Source organism: Drosophila innubila (genome assembly GCF_004354385.1).
Source record: "Drosophila innubila isolate TH190305 chromosome 3L unlocalized genomic scaffold, UK_Dinn_1.0 0_D_3L, whole genome shotgun sequence".
Lineage (NCBI taxonomy): Eukaryota > Metazoa > Arthropoda > Insecta > Diptera > Drosophilidae > Drosophila > Drosophila innubila.
Genome location: NW_022995376.1, coordinates 9,824,205 through 9,847,089, shown reverse-complemented (window position 1 = coordinate 9,847,089; position 22,885 = coordinate 9,824,205). Strand labels below are relative to the sequence as shown.

Here is a 22,885-nt window from a genome sequence, read left to right as displayed (position 1 = left end):
CGATTATTTCACTTGCTGCTTCCTCTCTTTTTTCTTATTGCTTTTGGCTTTGGTTTTGTTTGCTTTGCAGCAAACTTTGTCGATTGTTGTTATTTTACCCCCTCTACACTCTCCACACTCTTGTTCTACTCTTAGTTTACTCATCAATGTTGTTGTTGCTGATATCGTATCTGTGGCAACACATTATTTATATTTATATGTTTATTTTATAGTTTATTCATGCAAATTGCTATAAAAATTGCCTTTATTTTTACATTTTTGCCCTGCTTCGTTTGGCTTTAAAGCAATCGAAATTGACAGCGAGTGGGGCAAGTGGTTGGGGGTAGTGGCAGGAGGAGGGGGAGGAGGAGGCGGAGGTGGTTGTGCTCGTCGTGGGCTGTGCACCTCAGCTGTGTGGCACGTAAGAAAATCAATAAGCTTCCTCAACGGTTTCATTTCTTCTACTTCTTATTTTTATTGTATTTCTTCTCTATATATTTTTCGCTCGCTATCTCTGTCTGTTTTTTAATTTCTTGTACGCGCGCGTTCGTATGAATTATTTATAAACCTGCCTCGAAGCCGGCCCCCAAAAAGCATAAGCAACAATTTTTATGGCCACGCTCGTTGAAAACAAATAAGAAATAACAAAATATAAAATATCTGCATTTTTTATTTCTATTATTTTTTATTATTAGCTGCTGGAATTTTCTGGTGCAGAGTTTTCCAGTTTTGCTAACAATGTTCTTTAATGTTTTTTTGCAGCTCGAAAAGAGTGAAAAAGAAGTGAAAAAAAAACGTTTAGAAATCTAAAAAATGTTGCAGGCATTTTAAGCACACACACACACATACAGACACAGCGATTCACACACACAAAATATGCAAAATATTCAAATTTTCAAGTGAATTGGAATTTTAAGTAAATGAAATGTGTTTAGTGTGAGGAGTTATTGAAGGGCGGGTTTTCGAAAGTTTTTGCCCTGGGTTAAAAGGGTTGCTTGGATCTTTTGGTTAGCATAGAAGGGGTTGTTAGGGGTGAGAGGTTTCCCATTAATGGGTGCGGAAGTTATATGGTGAAGAGGGGGGGTGAGTAGCTGCTTAGTTGCCAGGCGACGAGTTTGTTTATTGTGTGAAGAGCGAAACTTGAGGCAGCTGGCCACACTATCAATAAAAGGTCCTAGGCAAATAGGTAGTATTCATATGTGCATATGAAAGGTGAATAAAGGTGTGTTATATGCATAATGGAACCAATTAAATTGTGCTTGGCAACTATTGAAAGCTGTTTGGAAAGCATTCGAAAATGTCTGTCAGTCAATTTTGCTAACAAGATGATTGAGAATTAACTAGGATGGCAAATTACAGCTGGGAACTTTGGAAATAATATTAGAAGGAACATTAAATTATCCTGAGCACATAATCAGCATAAACTTATGTTGCTTTTCTGTTAACGTAATGTGTCATCATAGCAAATGAATAATTTAATTGGAAAATGTGTAAGCTTAAGATAACTTAATGTCTTTAAACTTTAAGAAAAGATACACACAACCTTTGCATAAATCTTGGCTGTCTTGAAGAGCTTTTACAGGTTTCTTTGATCTGCGTATGGAGTAGGATTAGCAAAACTTAAACTTGTTCAAAGAAAATTATAATTAATTATAGAATGTAAATTGTGGAATGCTTAAAATTAATTTTGTTTTTAATTTGGTGGAATTCATGAGTTTTAAAATACATCTTTATATATATTTTAAAAATTGGTCTATGTAAAAGCTTTGTTATAGCGTAGAAATTTGCTTGACCAAACTTATTTAATGAAAAAGCTCCTTTCTTAAGGCACTTTTTTTATATATTTAATTCGAATTTAAGTTGCCACTTCATTAAATCCCAAAATGTAAAACAATATGCACAAACTGAAGATTCTGATGTTGGGACTCATTCTATGCCCCGAAACCAAAAGTGCAATGCAAATGTGCGGAAAATGCAAGCAAGCAAGCAAATAATAACAACAAAAACAACAACAGTACTGTAATGACAACAACAACAATATCAGAAAGTTGAGAGAAAGGGATGAAGAGAAGAAGAAGGAGAGCAACAACGTCAAGCGAAGCGCATTAAAAATTAAAAACGCTCAAAATTCATTTAATACAGGTTTCTGGTTTTTTGCTTTTCCGTATGGTTTGCTTTTGCCTCCAGAGTGCACGACAAAATCAACACACATACTAACACACACACACACACACACACACATAACCAATACAAACATAAAGTGCACATTACCGTCGCGTAAATGTAAAGGAAGAAAACTACGAATATTTTTCGTATGCACGCCCAATTTAAAATTAATTGCCAGACACAAAAGAACAGCAATGATGATGATGCTGATGATGATGATCGGCATGATGATAATGATGATGTGGGGCAGGCTGAACTGTTGCAGATGGGCGTGTCCACAGTTTGTGCATGTGCGTGTGTACATGTGTGCGTGTGTGTGTGTGTGGGTGTATCCATAGTTGGCCCTGGTTGTGCACTGGAGTATGCATGCAGAAAATTAAAATTAATAATTTATATAATATAACAGAGAGCAACAGCAACCGTGAAAGACAACTTCAAAGCGAAAAAACAACAACAAATAAATACATATACATATATAAACAATATAAATTCATTAAATGAAAATCCCTTTTTACTGTTGCATGTTAAATGTATAAAACAAACAAATTAAAAAATTATTTTCCATAATTGAGAGCAGCAATTGCTGCGAAGGCGCCAACAATTATGCGACATCAACAGCAACAGCAACTTTGACAGCAACAGCAACATCGATAGCAACAGCAACATCGACAGCAACAGCAACAGCAACAGCTGCTGCTTCGTGCCCTTAGTAAAGCCTGAAGTTATCCAAATTGGCCAGGAAATTGCAGCAAATTGTAGGGCTGCATATTTTGCACAAGCAATGGGCGTGGCATGTTTTTATCAGCACGCAAAGTCAATGCACCCATACAATGTATCTACAGCCAGTTACTTAGTATAGAGTACAATTAACACCACGCAACAAAGCTAACAAGATTCTCAATTAAAGTACGGTTATACAGAAAGTTATTCAAGCGGTAAGAAAATAGAGAAAGGGATGACAAAATTAGCTTTTAAACACAAATCTTATCAAATTCAATTAAAACAAACATTTTAACGAACACAATATATCCTTTAATTTCATTTTGAATGAAGTCTTAATGAAATCGGTATTGTGACAAAGACTAGAGATTGGGATTTCGGAAATAGTTTTATTGATTCATCTATCAACTGAACAACCCTAATTAAAAATATTAAGTTAACTAAATAACATATACAAAATCTAATTCTGTCTTAAAAGCTCTTTTTTTTTTAATTGAATCTTAACAATTGATTGAAATAGAAATAGTTTATTTTAACATTTAAAACAATCAGCTATTTTCTTAACTAGAGATCTAAGTAAAAGTTAATTTTTAATTTAATTCTAAAAATTCTATTGCCATATTTGTTAATTCAGCTTAAAAACTGAACAAACCCATTCAAAAATACTAGCTTAGCTAAGTCAATGTACAATTGATTGAAATAGAAATAGTTTATTTTAATATTTAATGTTTTTAATGTTAATTTATTGCTAAAAATTCTATTGCCATATTTGTCAATTCAGCTTTAAGACTTATCGCAGTTTAAAAGCAAACAAATGGCACTTACAATCGATTTATTCGCATAAAACTCTAATCGATATGATTACATAAGCGATCTGTCAGTTTTCCTCGACTTTTCCCAGTATCTTTAGCCAGCTTCTTTCACACGCTTCAGTTTTTAAGTCGCCTCAGTGCTAATAAGGCTGTCTTATTCGTTGATCGCATTGTTCAACTTAAATAGATTTCTTGTCAAGTTTTCTTTTGTAGTTTTTTGTAGCTGTTGTTGTTTTTTCTGTTATTTTTTTCCTGCTGTTATTGTTATTGTTGCTTCGCTGGCTGTTGCTGTTTACATTGGCTTGGCATAAAACAATCAGGCAAAACCATCAACAATCAGCCAAGCGACTGTTGTACTTTTTTCTTCTGTTGTTGCTGTTGCTTTGCAGTTTGTTCTGTGTGTTGTTGCTGTTGTTGTTGTTGCTGCTGCAGCTGTTATTTGCAGGCAAAGTTAGTTGCTGTTGCTGTTGTTGTTGTTGTAGTTGTTGCTGGCCCAACCCAGGCAATAATAATAATAACAGCAACAACATTGTACGTCGAACTTTAATTGCATAATTATGTGCAGTTTGCAATTTATCATTTTCATTTTTCCATCTTGTCGTCGTTTTTTTTTCTTGCTTCTTTTAGTCTTTTCGTTTCGTTTCTTTACGTTTCTTGTTATTTGTTGTTTTTTGCTTGTCTGTAATTTATGTGTTCGCCGTTGCTGCTGCTTCTTCTTCACTTTTTTGCTGTGCCAGAAGAAGAACGAGTGTGTGAGTGAGATGGCAACATGAAATTTAATGCAGCGCAAATATTGTGCATATTTTTTTGTTGTTTTTTTGCGCTTATTTTTTGCTGCGCGCTGTTGTTGTTGTTGTTTTTGTTGGCGTTTTCGCTTTTTGTTGTCACGCCCTTTTGTCGTGAGCTGCTGCCCAGCTCTGTGTGTGTGTGTGTGTGTGTGTGTGTGTGTGTGAGGGCGTTCTGCGCTCGCTTTATTAATTATAATTTATGTTTAATTCGTTTCGTGCTTATCGCAATGCTTAAAATCGCCAAATGTTTATTTGAAGTGCGACCGACCCTGCAGCTGTTACTACTCCCTTACACCCTCTTCTACTATCGCTATCTCGCTCTCTTCTCTCTACCCCTGCCCCTGCTTAGAGCATAAGTTGCAGACTCTCTCGCGTGCGTGGGAAATCGCATTGCCAATCAAGCAATTAGCGAGTGTCATCAAATGTGCATTAGGCAACAGCAGACAGGATAGCGGGGAGAGGCAGAAAGGATGACTGATAGCTAGCGACAGAGAATATCCATTCCAGACTTATGTACAACAACATCCACAATAATACCAACAACAACAGCATTGCTCTTGCATTTGCAATGTGACAAAGTTCGAGGCATGTCTATGACCGTTTTGGCATTTCGGTTCTAGCCAAAGGGGAAAAAGGAGTTAGCAGCAGCAGACAATAGTGGAGTGGGGCAACCAGACGACGCTGCTGTGTGACGTTGCATTAAACAGTAACAGTAACAACAACAACAACTGCTAGAACAACAAACAGAAGATCTTTGTGCAAATAGCAAGAGGCTGCGACTGAAGTGGCAGGAGAGCAAGCACAAAGAGAATGTGATAAAAGCGCAGAAAATATTGAAAAACAAAGAAAATTAGTTGCACAGCATATGTGTGAGTGTGAGTGTGTGTGTGTGTGTGCAAAAAGTAGACTGCCAAAGACAACAGCAGACAACAGACAACGGCGGCGAACGCGTCGTATGAGCAATGCCAATGCAATGGCGCCGTTTCATGTTTTAAGGGTTGAACTAATCACAGACAATATGTGTTTGTGTGTGTGTGTGTGTGTAGCTGCGCACACGAACAATGGCTTAGAGTCAACTCTCGAGGGTGTCGTGGTGGCAGCGGGGGGATGAGAAGGGAGGGACAGGGGGGGGACAGAACTCAGCATTGAGTCAAATTGCAAATTGCCTGGCAAAATGCGTCAAGCAATTGCTGAGAGACCGGCAACAACAACGGCAACGGCAACACCAACAACAAGCGAGCACAAAAGTATGCTATGGTAAATTACGAACGAGCTTAAAGTCAAATTTAAAGTGCGCAAATTGAAACCGACAGAGCCCAGAAAAATGTAGCAAAAATGAAGTATAAATAAAAATAAATATAATAAAAACAAAAATAGCTGAACGCGAATGGAAACAACCCCCGTGAGCGCACTTAATGCATGCCAAAATTAAAGCAACTCTACAACAGACGCCCACGCCCCCACCCCCCTATCACACACACACCCACACACACACACACACAGACAGACATGTATATGTATGTATGTATTTATATATGATTGTGTATTTGTGTGCCTGCTTGTTTATATAAGGCATTATGGACGCGCATTTCGTATGCCAGGGGCTGTGGGGTTGGGGGTTGGCGATTGTGGGTTGGGGGTGGCAATTGAAAAGCTTTACTGCTGCCATCGCCAGCGTCGTCGTCGTCGTCGTCGTCGCTTTTTCTTGCTTACTTTTTTGGCCAACAGACTCAGCGAAGCGAGTGCAATTTAAAAAGTATTGAAATTTATCAAATTTTATAATCTGTATACTTTAAAAGTGCTTTATTGTTTAAGTATAGGTATAGTATAATAAGTAGCGAAGTAAATTGCTCTACAACTATCATTATCATTTCTTTTATAGAAAGTGCTGAGCGCTATTTTAAAATTAAACAATATTTTCTGTCAGCTATTTATCTCAGACAATAACTAAATTTTAAAAGAATGTTCCTTAATAATATTCCAATTTATATAATTCTTTCTTTTTCTTGAAATTTGAAAACAATTTAAACAATATATTTACTTAGAATTTCTTATTTCGATCCTATACAGTCCTTCTACTCTACTAACATTCAATTTTTGTGCAACTTTGTTAAATTCACAAATTCTAGGCATTTATAAAATCAAATATATATATTTTTTTATAATTTACAGAGAGCATAAATACTTTATTTTAATATAAAAAAGATAATAAAGATTTTTTTGAATAATATGATTCGTATAATTATAATAAAATTAACAATAAATTTTGCATCTAAAATAATTCTTCAATTCTTCTAAATTAATATTTAATTTCTCTTTTCAGAAGTTTGCCCTAAGATTTACCAAATTAAGTACTTATGAAGCAGCCCTCGTGTGATGTGCTATATAGACAACATGGCATATACTTATGTGTGTGTGTGTGTGTGTGCCTGGCATGCACATTTATCAAGTGCACGTGTATGTGTGTATATACATATAGTCAAAGCTGAAGTTGCTGCTATGTGCGAGCGTAAGCAACAACAACGACAGCAATAATAACAACAACAGCTGAGAGCTATATACGTATGTATGTGTTAGAGTGTGTGTGTGTGAGAGGTTGGGGCTGCTTTGGGGGTTGCTGGAGCTGATGGTCGGCGGGGGTGAGGGGTTGAAAAGGCAATGTGGAGTTCTGGCGCATAAGACAAGGCAAGAGAAAGACGGAAAGCGAAAGAGAGATGGCAAGGCAGACGAGAGATAGAGAGAGAAAGAGAGAGAGAGAGAGTGGGAAAGAGGGCGAAAGCTGAGAGGGAGAGTAAGAGAAAGAGAGCAGGAGTTGGGGTAGAGAAGAGAAGAGAGCAGTAAATAAAAAACAAGTACACAAGAAATTAACGAGCAAACGATTTTTATGGCAGCATTTTGTGCCTTAAAGCGCTTAATGCGCTTTATAGCTACGTATGTGTGGGTGAGTATATATATATAAATGTGTATATGAGTATGTGTGTGTGTGTGTTAGTTGAAAAATGTTTTAAAAATGACATGCTTCGAAAGTTTAAGCAATTTATGTTCATTTTAAATTGAATTTCAAATTTATTGCTGCAATTTTGTCTGCCTCAGTGTGTGTGTGTGTGTGAGTGTGTGTGTGTGTAGAACTCAGGAAACGGAAGTGCTTGGCTTTTGTTTAAGTCTGTGTATGCGTAAAGTTGTAAATTTTATTGTTTGCTGCTGTTGTTGCCACTGTCAGTGTTGTTGTTGCTGTTGCAAGAAAATTAATTACGCAAAAAATACGAAAGAAAAATCGTTATCCTTAAATTGAATTTAAATGTCAAATGCAGGGAAATTGATTTAATAATTGAAATGCAAAATGTATGCAACCGACAAGCAGACAACAAGAAGCCTGTTGAGCCTTGCCAAAAAAAAGGTCAATCAACTTTTGCCAGAATATCCTAGTTAAAAAGGAAAATGCGTAAATGTATAAATAAATAATTTGGTGATTGGGGAAATGCGAAACCTTTTGTAGCTGCTCTTGGGATTGCCCGTCAGACATTGGCCAGACGTTTGTCTGCCAGTTGTGCTAAGCTGGTCAGAGCGAAAAAAAAGCAAACTTTGTTGAAAAGGACATGCAAATTGCGCCACAGGCGCAGGTCCTTGACTCGGCAGCAACAGCAACACTGGCAGCAACAGTTGCCAAGTCGACAGGCGAAAGTAAGTAGCAGAAAAAATAAAGAGCACGCTGACAAAAGGTTGACGACACTTGCCAGCCCGAAAAAGGATACAGCATAAGAACAGCAAAAAAAAAAAGGAAAACAAAATTTCGGAAATGAAAGTCAAGCCTGCCTTTGACAACAACGACCACAATTTTGTTTGCCCCTTTTTTTTTTTTGCTGTTGCTTCTTCTTGCGTCAAAAGGGTCAAGTGCGTGCGCGTGGCAAGGACCTCAGCGTCTAAACAGCAAACGGCAAAAAGGGTTAAGCCAACTTCCCGGACATAATGAAGCGCAATGACCTTTTTTTTTTTTATTTGCTGCTACTTATTATTAGATGAAGCAGAGGTTTTGTATTTTCACTTCTTTGCATGACCTTGGCCCAGTCGTGAGACCTTGAACTTGTTGCCAAAGTAGGCCCAAAAAATGAAACCTTGACATTGAAATGGTTTCCTGCTAAATGCCAGTTGCCTTTGAGTTGTTGATCCCTTGTTGCTGTTGCTGTTGTTGCTGCGTTCGCTTTTTGGCTCGGTCAGATTTCAATTGGCAACAGACAGCAACCGCCGCCTCGGGGCCGCTTTTGACGTGGCCCAAACGGAGCAGCAACCAAACTGTAGACAGCTGTTGCTGTTGTTGCTGTTGCTGCTGTTGCTGCTGTCGGTTGTCGGTTGTCGATTGCTGGTTGTTGGTTGCTTTAGCAACGCTTTCATTGTTCAGCTTAAGTGCCGCAAAACGGCGCATGCCACCACACATATAATCTTCACATTCATAAAAGTTAACCACTACAACAACATGAAAGCTAGTGTTGCTTTAGTGCGTCGCAGCTTTGATACCCTGCATACAATTTTGAACTGAACGTTCCTATGACAGCTATATGATAAAGTGATACGATTTCAGAAAAACTTGCTCAGCATTAAGAAGACAATACCAAATGCATATTCTGTGAGGTTGATTTGAATAATTCAAGAAACAAAAATTTTCTTTCATACTTAAGATTGATTTTCGACAGATCGTTTCTATCAGAGCAATATAATATAGTGATCCGTTTTCAAATAAATTTGGTTAGGTTGTATAAGACAAAACGAGGTATATAATTTGTGAGTTTGGTTGAGATGTCTTTAAAAAAAACAAAGCTTTCATACTAAAGTTTGATTTTCACCGTTCGGTTCTATGGATATTATATGAGAATTAGCAAAAGTTTAATTATGCCAATTTTTTAGTTAGGACCTAACCTTTTGATCGGTATATAACTCAATCTGATTGAACAGTCTTAACAAATTTTTGATATTAGCTGTATATATTGCTAGTCGCCTTTTGCACCCTTCGTGCTGCTTTCGTCACTAGCGCGAGCTGCCGTCCGCAGTGATAAAGTAATTAGATTTCAACCAATTTATTCGCAGAAAGTTCAAGACAACATCAAAAGCATAATCTGTGAAATTGGTTGGAATATCATAAAAATAAATATTTTCTTCATATGAAAGGTTTATTTTGACAACTCGTTCCTACGGCAGCTGGATAATATAGTGATCCAATCTGGCTGGTTTCGACCTGTGACAATTTTCTACAAGATATTTTCAAAACTGAGAGGCAAGTCTGTACGAAAATAGACGAATAGAGTGCTATATAAACTTAGCTTTTTATGCTGTTTAACTTTATAGACTCTGTCACCTCATAATACCCTTTGGCAGGGTATATAGCAACAAGCTGGGAACTGGGAACTGGGAACTCCTCACGTGCTGCGTGTGCCAAAAGTCTGGCATTGAGACTTGGACTGAGACTCGTCTCGATTACGTTTCGGTTTGGGACATCACAAGTGTTGGCAAGTGTTGCTGCCGTTGCTGTTGTTGCTGTTGAGGACGGACGACAAATTGTCTGCCTGCTGCCAGTTGCCCGTTGCCAGTTGGCCCATTGCCTGTTAGCTGTTGCCTGTTGAATGTTGAATGTTGCCGTGTCTGCTGGCTGGTCGTGGCTCTGTTTTTTACGAGCCGCATGTAAGCTCTTTGGGTATCATTGCCATGGCATCGCCACATCGCCATCGCCAACGCCATCGCCATCACATTGCCACATTGCCACAGCTCACGTAGGAGTCGCCTGTCGACTGCTATGTTGTTGCCACAATCACAGTCTTTTTCTCTCTCTCTCTCTCTCTCCCTCTCCCCCTCTCTATCTGTCTCTATCTGTCACGGCTGGTGGCGCTGCCTCTTTGGCTACTGAGGTAGCCGCCATGGCGCCAGCATGTGCAGCATGTTGCCCATTTATGTGTCTCCTTCTTCTTGCCCCCCTCGCTTTTTATTTCTCCCGTTTTTAGTTTGTTTTTTTTTTCAACGTTTTTGTGTGCTTTGACTGATGGCCAAGGTGTGGCCAAGTCGCGGACATGCTTTGACATTGTGTGGCCAACTGGCAACTGGCAACCAAGCCAGTCAGCTTGTTAGCCAGGCCGCAACCCGTTGAGCGGCTTTTGAGCGGCGCCTAATTAGACGTTAAGTGCAGCGTGCGGCTTCCATTCAACTTGTTAATGCCACTGGCCACACTCAGAGCCCGACTCTGAGTCTCTGACTTCGACTCCAACTGCGTCTCTTTGCCACTGCCACAGTGGCTGCCACTGCCACTGCCACTGCCCTGGGGGTCTTCTCCTCATGCCTCTCTTTCTCTCCTTTGTACGTGTCCAAACATTGTGACAGCTGATTTCATCTCTCCCCCCTCTCGCTCTCGCTCTCCCTCTCTCTTTCTCTGCTTCTGCTGCTCTCTGTGTGTTGACTAATTGCCGCCAACGACGCGTCGTTGCGCATGCTGCACGTTGCACGTTGCCGCAGCACAACTTTTCATAAAAATTCAGTTCATTTGCAAAGGCGTGGGTGTTGAATGCAACACAAAAAAAAAAATGTGTTGTGCAGCACGCCAGCGAAAAATATGCTAAAGTTTACACTGTGCAGCAAAATTCGGTTACAGATTTGTTTGAAGATAGACAATATTAGAGATAAATAAAGAAAATAATTACGCTTTCTGCTCGAGTTGTAATTATAGGAACACTTTTGATAAGGAAAATAGTTTTCTAAATTCAAGATTAGTTATATCAAATGTTATATTTAAAAAAAAAAAAAATTCGAGTAGCTTAAAATTAATAAATAATAAAAAGTTGTCTAACAATAGCTATTGTATCTATATTTTTACGAATTTGACATTCCTAATGCTACAAGTACAAAAATTACTTATAAGTTATTGCATTAGTGACATAAATGATTAATTTGAATGCATATTTAAAAGTGTTTTATATAAAAAAAAAGAAAAGAAAGAAAGAAAATGTCTTTGAGACAAAAGTTCTAATTTTTTTAATTTTTAAGGGGTGCAAAATTTATCAGAATATGTTTAAAATTTATAGAGAAACAAATCTTTCTAGCTTGGTCACAGAGAAATACAAGCTTTCTTAACAGGCAGAAAGAAAGTTCAAAATTTCTTAACAATTTAATTTAGAAGACTTGTAAGTTTTTGTAAATATACAATTTATGCAAGAATTAATTAAATTTCTAGTAGATAAATTTTAGAACTCCCTTTTCAGGTGTAATCTTTGGCACTTTAATGATTTCCTGAAGAATCATAAATTGAGAAGAGTCTAAGATCGATTTGAATCAAATCTAAGCTGTTGTTGCACAGTGTGCTGTTTGTTAGCGTGGCATGATGACCATTAAGAGCAACCTATAAACTCTGGTGTGCACATATGCAGATTGCATGACACGGCGTATCACGGCAACAAGTTGCAGCTGGCGAGGGCAGCGGCGACATTGGCCGTGGCACTGTGACCGAGCAACGGCAAGTGGCAACTGGCAACAGCCTCTGGGGCAACAGCCTCTGGGGCAACAGCCTCTGGGGCAACAGGCAACAAAAAGGCCGTGGCCACGACACGGACATGAACAATGAATGGCTCGCAGTGCTTTGTGCTTTGCCAAAAATGCGCTTGCAACAACATGCAAACATGAATGCGGCACGTTGCACATGGCCAGGGATTGGACTGGATTGGATTGTGTAGGTGTCAGCAGAGTCAGCAGAGTTGCAGCTACGCTTTGTGGCGTTTGTCCTTGCCACATGATTCATGACCTGTTTTTTTTTTTTTTTGCTATTTTTTTCTGGTTGTGTGTGTGTGTGTGTGTTGGTGTGTGGTGTGTTTGTGGCAGGCGATAAAGGTCACGAGCTGCCGAAATGCCAATGCAAGGCGACCTGAATTTTTGGCAGCCAACAACAAAAGGCAACGAGTCAGACGAGGCAGCAACTGTTGCTGTTGCAAGTTGGCAGCTGTTGTTGTTGGTCACTGGGACAACCGAATGAAACTTCACTTTCACCAGCCAGCAACAACATGGACAAACTTTGCAAAGAGGCAGCAACTAAATGCCAATGGGCTGGCAACTTGCAACTTGCAACAGACAAGAACCAAAAACGAGAATGAGAATGAGAACGACACCCAAGTGCGAGACAGACTGAAAGGAAGGAAGAGCAAGTCAAGTCAAGAGCAAGTCGCAGACTCAAAGCAAGTGGCAACAGACTATGTGGCAAGACCATGAGGCAAGACCAATTCAAAGCCAGCGGCTGCACAACCGCAGCAAAACTTCAAGAAGCTGCCGCCACCGCGACGAGGCGTTCAATGTCAAGCGTGGCAACGTTAGAGGCACGCAGCCACGTTGATGCCACAGACAGAGTCAGAGACAGAGTCAGAGTCGAAGTCAGAGTCAGAGTCAGAGTCAAGGAATACGACTTGTTGCACGTTCGCTTCCTCCTTTACACTTTCAGCTTGCCATTTAATGTGGCAACGTGATTTGGCTACAACTGCGCTGCTAAGGATGTGGCATGTTGCTTGTTGCTTGTTGCCGGCTGCCAACGACGTTGTCGTCTGCGTTTTTATGGGCTTGCCAAAGGAATGTCAAGTTGCTTACTCAATCTGTGTGTGTGTGCGCACCAGGGAGTCATGCCACAGTGTGTGTGAGTGTGTGGCAGCAATGACGACATAATCAACGCTTCATTGACGGGCATCCGTGTTGCGAGTTGCGAGTTGCGGCTTGCGAGTCGTGGACATAAACACAGCTGTTGCCGCTGCCGTTTTACAAGACAAATCGTCAGATTAAAGCAGCAGCAGCAATCGTCTGTGGCATGCCACACAGTGCACAAGGACACACCGCACCCAAAGCCTCAACCCGCACAGGATGTGTCGACAATGACTGTGAATGACTCTTCAGTTGGGTTAACTTTTTACGACCCGAATACGCCGTGATGTGTCCTGCTCTTCTGCCGGGGAAGCCAAGGGACACTGTCGAAGTTGCGTGCCACATTTGCTTGCCACTTGCAAAGTGAGAGTGGCAGAAGTAGCAAAACTTAAGCGAAAAGTTAAGGCCACGACATCCTTGAACTCAATTTGCTGTTCATTTATATGCAGAATATGGAGTATTCTTAAGATATCAAGATATTTAAAGCAGGAAATAATACCGGAAGCATTAACCGAAATCAACCGTTTCATTTTTAGTACAGGAAACGGAACTGTAACCGAAATAATCTATTTTTTAAGAGCCGAAAACCCAAACTTTTAATTTCTATCTTATTTTTGTTGAAAACAATTTATCGAAAGTAAGAAACTATGGATAGTATAACTGAGAGTATAAAAGAAGTACATATTTAAATATATAATTATTTAATTATCTATACTATCAATATCACAAACGATTGATGCTCTCTCTCTTAAATAGTTAATGATAACAAGTTTCTTTCAAGCTCTTTCCTTTCAGATTGTCTATAATATCTATAATTCTATCGAATGATTTTTAAATAAATGGGAGTTTTACTCGAATTTATGCCATGCTCGCCATGACAAGCACACTTCCAGTCAATTGAAGCAATGACAACCTAATCGCTGCCTAATTGACTGCCTCTTGGCCAAAAGGGACGCACAGCTGTTGGCCTGAATGGGGATGTGTCATTGCCTTTGGCCGGGATATGTTTGGGTTATGACGTCCTCGACCAAACTGTGTGAATGACTATTAAATTAGAGAACTTTTTACGAGTCAAACGCGACCTTGAAGGCTACAAGGCAACCCGGCAGTCTATGAAAGTTGCGTGTCAAGCCCATGGCTAAGGTCAAAGTCAAAGCGAAAGCCAAAGCCAATGTCGTTGCCAATGGCAGAGTGGAGGCCAATGTCAGCCTCTGTCTAGCTGTAGAGAGTCCCAGACGATGTGGTAGTCCCATTCGCAGTCCCATCTGTCCGTCTGTCTGTCCGTCTGTCTGTACGTCTGTCCGTCTGTCTGTCCGTCCGTTGTGATTCCCCAGTTGCCGGTCGAGAGACCCTCCTCGACAAACAATACTCGCACTCGTAAGTAGCTAGCTCTGGCTTTGGGTCTGACTCTGACTCTGTATCTGTATCTGCTTCTGCTTCTGTTTCTGCTTTGCCTTTTGTGTCTGTGTTTGTGTCTGTGACTGGGTCTTGCTACGTGCCGCATGTTGTTGCTACTTGGAAGCGTAACTTTGTCTGCCCTTTTCGCTTGCTGCTGCTGCTGCTGCTGTTTTTTTTTTCCCCACTTTGGGTCTGCTGAATGATGAAGTTGATGCCACAGCGAGAAAGAGCCGGCAAATGGTGACCCCAAATGCCTTGCTACGTGCACCGCTTGGTGGCTGGATTATGCTGTTGCCTGTTGCCTGCTGCCTGCTGCCTTTGGCTTTTTGCGCGCACTCGTCTCTAGTTGCACGAAGGGACGCACTGCGGGGAGAGTAGAGGAAAGAGGGCAGGGGGCAGAGCAGTCGATGGCGTAGCCACAGTCGATGCCCATTTGCCTGCGCAAACAATGCGGATGCCCCAGCGTGATGACGTGGAAAATGTTGGCGGGCATGTGGCACATGTCGCGAAATCCATTCAAAGTGCCTCTGTTGACTGAGTCAGCATTTGGTGGCTCTGGTTACGGCCAAGGGAATGAGACGGGGACTAGGTCGGGATCGGGCACTTGGTCTGTGCGACCGCAGACAAACTGTCTACCGTTTTGCAGCGTGACTTAATTAGCTTGCTCGACTGTAGACTCTGAACTGTGGACTGTGGACTCTGATTGTTACCACGGTCTGACGTAATAAAGTCAAGTAGCCAAAGGCGTTAACAGTAGCTCAAATGGTTGCTTCAATGACAGAATGAATGAATGAATAAAGGAATAAATGAATAAATGGATGGATGCACTTACCCCAGTTGTTGGTGTTCCATTGCCAGCGGCAACTGCTGTGGCATTTGCGACAGCGGCATTGGCGCCACCTGTTTTGCCCTTGCCACGCCCACGCTTCGCATCGGGGCGAACGGGTTGGCCGTCAGCGCCATAGATGATCTGTAAAAGACAAGAAAAAATTAACATAATATATAAACATCTTGTAGAAATCTCTAACAACCCAAAAATAATGCTAAATATATTTTCAGTTTGTCAAAATACTATTGAAGAACTTTGATAAATCATACATCTTAAATGAATTTAGTTAACACATAAGTATAATATGTTAAATATTCAAATAATTAATAATTTAGTTTAAATTTCAATTAATTATACAATTTATACTATAATTTCATTTTGTGTTATTTTTTCTAAATTCTGCAAACTCACAGAAAATCCAAATTGAAGATGTTAAAATGTTTAAAACAAACCGTAGTTGACATTATAATGCTTAAATATATTTTCAACTGTTGCAAATATCTCAAAAAAAATTACGAAAAGTTAATTTAAGTTAGGCTGATTATAAATTTTGGAAACTAATAAAATGTCATAAGCAATTTTATGATTGCAACATAAATTTTGAGCATTTTTCTTTTCAAAATAACTGAAACTTGGCGCGGAGCCAACTTAACATTAATTCAAAGCATGTGCGCTGTAGTGTAAGCGAAGACACAAACCAGCGCTATTAACAGAAGTGTACAAAAGCAGTGCTGTTAACAGAAACGCAGCAGACTGCACAGTTAACAGCTGCGCAGATAACAGTGCTGCACAACATTTAAACTGCTTTCTCTACTTACAATGACAAGCAGTACACCGTGCAGGCAGTGCAAGCAGTACACACGATACAAATTTAAGTACAAGCAGTGCAAACCATAAAAGGAAGCTGTGAAAACGCGCGCGGTTTGCTAGCGTTTTTGAACACTGCTTGTTATGCAGTTGATGTGATTTTAGCTTTCAGTTGGAATTTCAATGAAATTTTTGGCTAAATAAATAGTACTTATTAGATAAAAAAAGGTAGAACAGAAATAAATATTATTAATCAAGAATGATTTTGTTTCTTGAGTTTTAAAACAAATTGAAACTACTGCCAATGACCTTTCATACAACTCCCCAAAATGAAGAGTCTATAAGAAAATAAGATTGTACAAACGGGAATTACAGGGATGAGTTTTGCTTGTAAGATGAGCCGTTGATAATTCCAATAAGCATGACAAATGCTCCAAGACTTATGGCCTGTGACTATAAAACCGAACTCGGCATCTATTTCCGGCGAAACGAGTCATAAATATAATTCCCAGAGTCTGAGACGCGGCTGTGTCTTAAAGTGCTCCTACGCTCAGGAGCCCATTAAGCAAAGTGCTGGGAAAGAATAAGCAACGGTAAACGCTAAACGCTAAACGGAAAATTGAAAATCCAAATGGAAATGGAAATATGTGTTGTGCGTGTGTGTTATTGTGTGTGTACGCAGGCGCGTCGATCTGTCCAAAAATAGACGCGGCAGACGCAGACGCGACATATGGGCACAGATGAGCGCCAACAAGGAAAGAGGGGGAAGAGGAGAACTGTAAGCAGGAATGGGGGAGGAGTACGTATGTTATGTGGAAATGAAAATGGAAATGGACTCAAATGCTTCGCAGGAGTGCTGCTGGAATGCTCAAGTCTCCACGGATCGGGGGTTATTTTTTGTATACTTTCTGAGTGACAGACGGCTGCTGCTGCCTTAACGGTAAATAAGCAACGGCAGGCAGATGCATCAGCTGGGAGTGGGGGAGACTGAAGATGCAAGATGGAAGATTGACTGGATGGAAGACTGTGGCAACATTTACAATGTTGGCACGCGCAGGCGCGCACACTGGCAGCAGAGGGAGCACATGTTGCCAGCACATCAACAACAGCAGCAACTTCTTCAAGGGCTGCAATCGCCTCCACATCTACATCTACATCCACATCCACTTTTAGCAGCAGTTGTCATTTCGGAAGCAATTATTTTAATGCAAGCTGCAAGCGTGCCATGCTCCCAGTTTCAGTCTCAGTCTCAGTCCCAGGCTCCAGACCCAGACGCAGTCGCAGTTGCAGTTGCAGTAGCCCCCTCAAATGACAGCAGCAACAACAACAACAACAGAAAAAACAACAACAACGACGACGACGACATCATGTCGATGTCACATGAACTTGGGATTTTGGTTGCGCATTATATAGTACTATATACATATATAAATGGGCAGCGAGGGGAATGTTGTGATCTAAAATTAGTCCAGCCAAGAGTTTCCGAGGTGATTTGACAGACTCTTCTCGAAATTGATATGCCATTGCATGCATTCCCAAGGTACAGTTGTGCCCAAAAACAATGCAAGTTCAATACCAATTAAGCGACAGAATTGAAGACAAAGCGATTTCTTTAAATCAAACAGACATACGTATTCCTTGAGGATTTGTAATTAATTTAATATAGGGGAAGATTCCTCAACATTTAAGTTTAAAATGGTTATTTAATCTATAAATGAGAATAAATAAGTTACCCATATTAAACAGACCATTATATAACTCAATTAAATTTAAAACAATTACGTAAATAATAGCAATGATTTTCTCAGAATTGCTCATAGATATAAAGAACTTTATTAGCTTTATAAGTCATCCAATCAACAAGAACATGCAATCAGAAAATTGTGACTTTTCTCACATCAACAAACTTAATTTTTATTTATTTTAGTAAAAGGTATATTTTCAAGTTCTGTGCTATTCAGATCTTGGAATAGTGACTGAAATTGGGTTTTATTAAAATTTGTATTTAGTTGTAATTTACATCATCACTAAATATTTTGTAAAAATTTCTCTCATCACTAAATATTTGAATTAAAAAATTATATAAAATGTATACTGATGTAGTTTAACCCTGACACCATCAACAGTTTAGTTCCAGTTAAAATATGAAACTAACTAAATTCCATTTTTGTGAATTACTAAATAAAAAACTGCAGTAAATAAAACCTATTGTTATTTTATTTAAGATTTGCTTGAATACAAAATTGAATGACGATTATAAGCTCAGGTTCTATTTAATATAAAACGCAAGTTTTACTAAACAGCTGTAGCAAAATGGCGGCCGGAAGTGAAAGTTGCAGAGCCTAATAAAAAGTACATGGCTACATCAAGTCGTCAACCTTTAGCTAGACACAACAATGCGAGCACACACAGACACACACACACATTCATATACACACCGTCAAGTTAGCCGAAGACGTTGCTTAGAACCGACGGCAACACGAGGCCGACGACCTACAAAAGCTGCCTGAAAATGGGCCAAAAATAGGCAAGAACACACACACACTGGCACACACTCTCAATCACACACACATACATACAGACTGGGTAAGCAGCTGCTTCCGGCTCCTTTTAAAGGCCACTCAACATCCTGCATTAAGGCGCTGACAACTTATGAGCAGCATACAAAGAACCAGAAAACAGACAGGGAATCAATTTTGAAATCATTTTTTTGTGCTCCTGGTTTTGCCACTTTTTTGTTGACTTTATTAGCGCCAAGAGCAGCAAACGCATGTTGGCTTAATTGCCGTTATTAGTTGTCGTTTTTTGTTGTTATTTGGGGGCAACAAAAAAAACGTCGCTTCTCGTCAGCAGCTGCCACATAATAATAATGAGACGCAATTTGGCTTCTCTTCAGGTTGCCGTTTTCTGAAGTTGCCTCAAAAAGCCCGACGGCGTCCTAAAAGTGTGTGCAACAGGTAGCCAGGTTAAAACCGCAAAGGCCACACGCACACACACACACGCACGCACACACACATACGCAAACATTTCAGAACCTGACCTAGGCCAAGTGGATTTCGGGTAGGTGCCGTCGCAACACTGAGAAAATATAATAAAAAAAATTGAGCACAAAAAAAAAAGTGGAGCTGCGAGTAGCCCTATCAAAATGCTGAAAGCCCGCACATGCAGACTGTAGACTGTTGCGCCTTTTATGACACATTTCCCCTGCCCTCTCCCTCTTCCTCTTTTCTTGCTGCTGCCCAACAGCAACAACAGACGCCGTCAACATAATGAGCAAATGGGCGCCCCATAAAAAGTTGCCAACGCTTTTTGGGCACAGCTCAATGTGCGTGTTTTGTCTGTGTGAGAGTGTTCGTGTATGTGTGTGTGTGTGTGTGTACTTTGGGCTTTCGGCAACCCTTCGCTTGATGTATTGCTGCCCGTCTTTAGGAGCTGAGTGCCAACTTGTTGCTGTTTCCCCTTTCGGGCTGCCTAACTGAGGTGCTGCCTGTTTATCGAACCCTTCCTGCCCCCCTTTGTTTGTGCCGCAAGTTCATTCAACTGTCTAGGCAACCCTCGCAGCATTGCTTTACTCACTTCCTTGCATTTTTCACTGGGTGACAACCTTGACCTGCTGTAGCTTTATTCTCTGCATAAATGTGCCAAAAATATTAATTATTTCCAGGCAAATGACTGCTATTTGAAATTAGAGCAACAACCCTTTAATAGAGGGAATGCAGGGGTAAGGGAAAATAGCTGTAGTGGGCGCAATATTGATTTTCATAGCAACAGCATTGTGGCTGCCCCTTGGCAAATCATTTTCAAGGTTAAACGCACCTTTCGCATAGCGACAGACTCAGACAGCAGATTGGGCAAGGAAAATGAGATGGAAATGTAAATGGAAATGGAAATAAGGAAGGGAAAACAGCAGGAAGTGTCGACTCGACTCGGCACATGCAATGTTAATCTTTGTTTATTTTGATTATCACTTTCGTGACGACAGCAGCCCCAAAATGTGGCAAGCTTGCTCCTGCCACAAAATTGCTGATTAGCCTGTGCTTTAGCGAATGTCCTTGAAGTCTGTGGCTGCGATTGCGTGACTGAGCAACTGAGCAACTGACTAAATGACTAAATGACTAACGGCTGTCGGGTTGTCTGTCTGGCTGTCTGTCCGTCTGTCTGTCCGTCTGTCTGTGTGTCTGTTTGCTTGGTTGGCTGCGTGTCTGGGCTTTAGGTGTTAGCTTGTTGCGGGTAGCTTGAAAATCCACAGCATGATTCATGTGGATTGTGTCGCTTTTGCCGCCAGGCAGGATTTACTTTTCCATTCTTTCTTTTTATTTTTATATTTCTATATATATATATTATTTTTTTTTTGTTGTTATACCAAGCCCATTATCCCATTTTGATTGCGGCGCTGCTTTCTCGGCTTTTTCGGGGGTTGACTTTTGTGACTTGGGGGTGGGTTTTTGTTCATCGCTTCAATTTGCAGCGTAATTGAAGCCAACCCTGTAGCACTATGCTGGTCATGCATATATGTAAGCATGCATTTGTGTGTGTATATGTGTGTGTGTGCTGTAGATACATACACATTGTGGGAGGGGGAAAATGCGTCATCGTCGATTTGCTACACGCAATTTAGATGCGAAAATTTTCAATGTCAAAAGGGGATTTTTGGGAGCTGTGTGAGGTGACAACGCCGACACTTGGCGTTTAATACCTAACTACCCCTCTCTCTCTTTCCCCTCTCTGTCTATCTCTCCCCTTTTCCACCCTCTCTCTGTCTCTCTTTGTTGCGCTCATTCGCATTGAGAGGCCCCTTGAGATGTAACCATTTTGATATGTGCTAAAAAGCTCACTTCAAAATTTATCAAGGTCAAGTTCAGCAAAGAGAGAAAGGGACGGAACGGGCCAATTGTTATTGTTTTGTTGAGGTAGCGGCAAAAGCCAATGAAAATTAAACGGAAAATGTGTGGAAAAAAGGGGTACGACAAAACATTTTGTCGCTTGCATTGTGACACAAATTATGTGCCAACAAGGGGCAGTGGCAGGGCCAAGTAGGGGAAGCGAGAGAGAGAGGGAAAGCTGCCCCACACAGCTGCAAGCGTTGATTGGCTAGGCATCAATGTGAAAGGGAGACAGAAACACAGACTGGGACAAAAACTTATTGCAGCTAGTTTTAGTTCAGCTTAAAATCAACAGAAATAAATTCTTCTTATTTAAAAATCATAAAAGGAATTTATTTAAGATATTAGACAAAAGACTTGCCGGACCATTAAGCCTGCAATCAATGGCAGCTGTGCACTTTTGAGTCGGAGTATGTGAATTCGAGTCTCAGATTAACTTATTAGTATTACTTGTAACTGTGCGGGCCTAACAAAAATTGTAGTTGCAGAGGATAGTGCAGCCAGGATGCATCAAGGAGTAAGGAATTAATTTGAAATTCCATTTTGTAGATTTAATTGAGTTGAAATCAAATTAAAAGCAATTTATTTTCAACCCTCATTGCGAATTTTTTTCTTGCTTTTGCCTGCCACAACCCACACACACAAACACACACACGCACACACACAAACGCACACACGCACAGTGATGCTCCGTTTGCTGCTTCATTTTTCAGTTTTTCCAGTGTTTCTGGCTTCTGGTGCTTTCTAAAAGTGCGTGCTACGCAGCAGACCAAAAAAAGAGAGGGAGAGTCAAACATAGATGAAGAAAGAAGTGAAATAAAATAAAAATAAAACTCTGTATGAACGCGTTTTTGGGGTTGCAAATATATATACATATACACACATACATACAGACTAGTATATATTTCAATGCCTGCATTTGGCTGAGCTGTCAGGAAAATCGATAAAAATGTGCCGTCGCATCATAGAAGTGTATGAGTTTTGGCCCGGAGATACCCGCACTTTTATACGGTTAATCTGCAGCATTGATGCAATTTTTGTGCGGCCATTTTGAGGCAGCATCCCAAGGGGAAGGGGAAGGCGAGGGAGACTGTGACATTGCATATATTTTTAATTTGTCGCGTGAAATCCAAAAAATAATGATTTATGCATTTGGCATTTGTCAAGCTGGCGCACAAATTAAAAAGCCATTTCAATTGCATTTTAAGTAAAAACAACAACAATAACAACAACTCTGCTAACAAGTCAAATTATGCAACAGCAAAAAAATAAAATTGCATAAAAAAGTTTTTGAATTTTCGGAATCCGCAAACGACAACAACACGAAATGCAAATAACTCGCTCGAGTTGACAGAGCGAGCAGCAAATTGCATTTGATGGAGTGAAATACAATGCCACGCCCCCCTCCACCACCTCCATGACCAGCAAACCTCCTACGAACACCCCCCATAAAAGTGCATTAAAAATGCGCTGAAGTTGACCAAAAAAGTAAAAATAAAAAGTATTCAGAAAATGGAAGCAAACTCGACTCGCTTTGAGCCAAAAAATTTGTTTAATTTGGCAGCAGGCAAAGTTTGTGCCACAGCAGTTACAGTTGTTGTTGTTGTGGCTGTTGCCAGTGTTGCATACTTATATCAGGTATCAAGAAATAGGTTGTATATAATCGGAGAGACAGTAGCTGTTTACATCACTAGCGTGAGTAGTGGTCTTAATCTAGTCTATACTTTATGTTTAAGAGTGCAAGTTGTTGCAATTTAGTCACTAGCGTGAAAAGTCTTAAACATAAGTTTATTAAAATACAACCGAATTGATAAGGAATATATGCAAAATCAAAATCTAATATACATTTATACA

At 40.1% G+C, this 22,885-nt stretch overlaps 1 protein-coding gene across 1 annotated transcript in view; it reads right to left on the bottom strand.

Annotated features, from left to right (window-relative positions):
- LOC117786900 (DNA N6-methyl adenine demethylase) overlaps nt 1–22,885 on the bottom strand; it is a 105,732-nt gene that overhangs the window by 66,797 nt on the left and 16,050 nt on the right. The window contains 1 exon segment of the mRNA XM_034625315.1: nt 15,345–15,482. Coding sequence (XP_034481206.1) covers nt 15,345–15,482 — 138 coding nt within the window.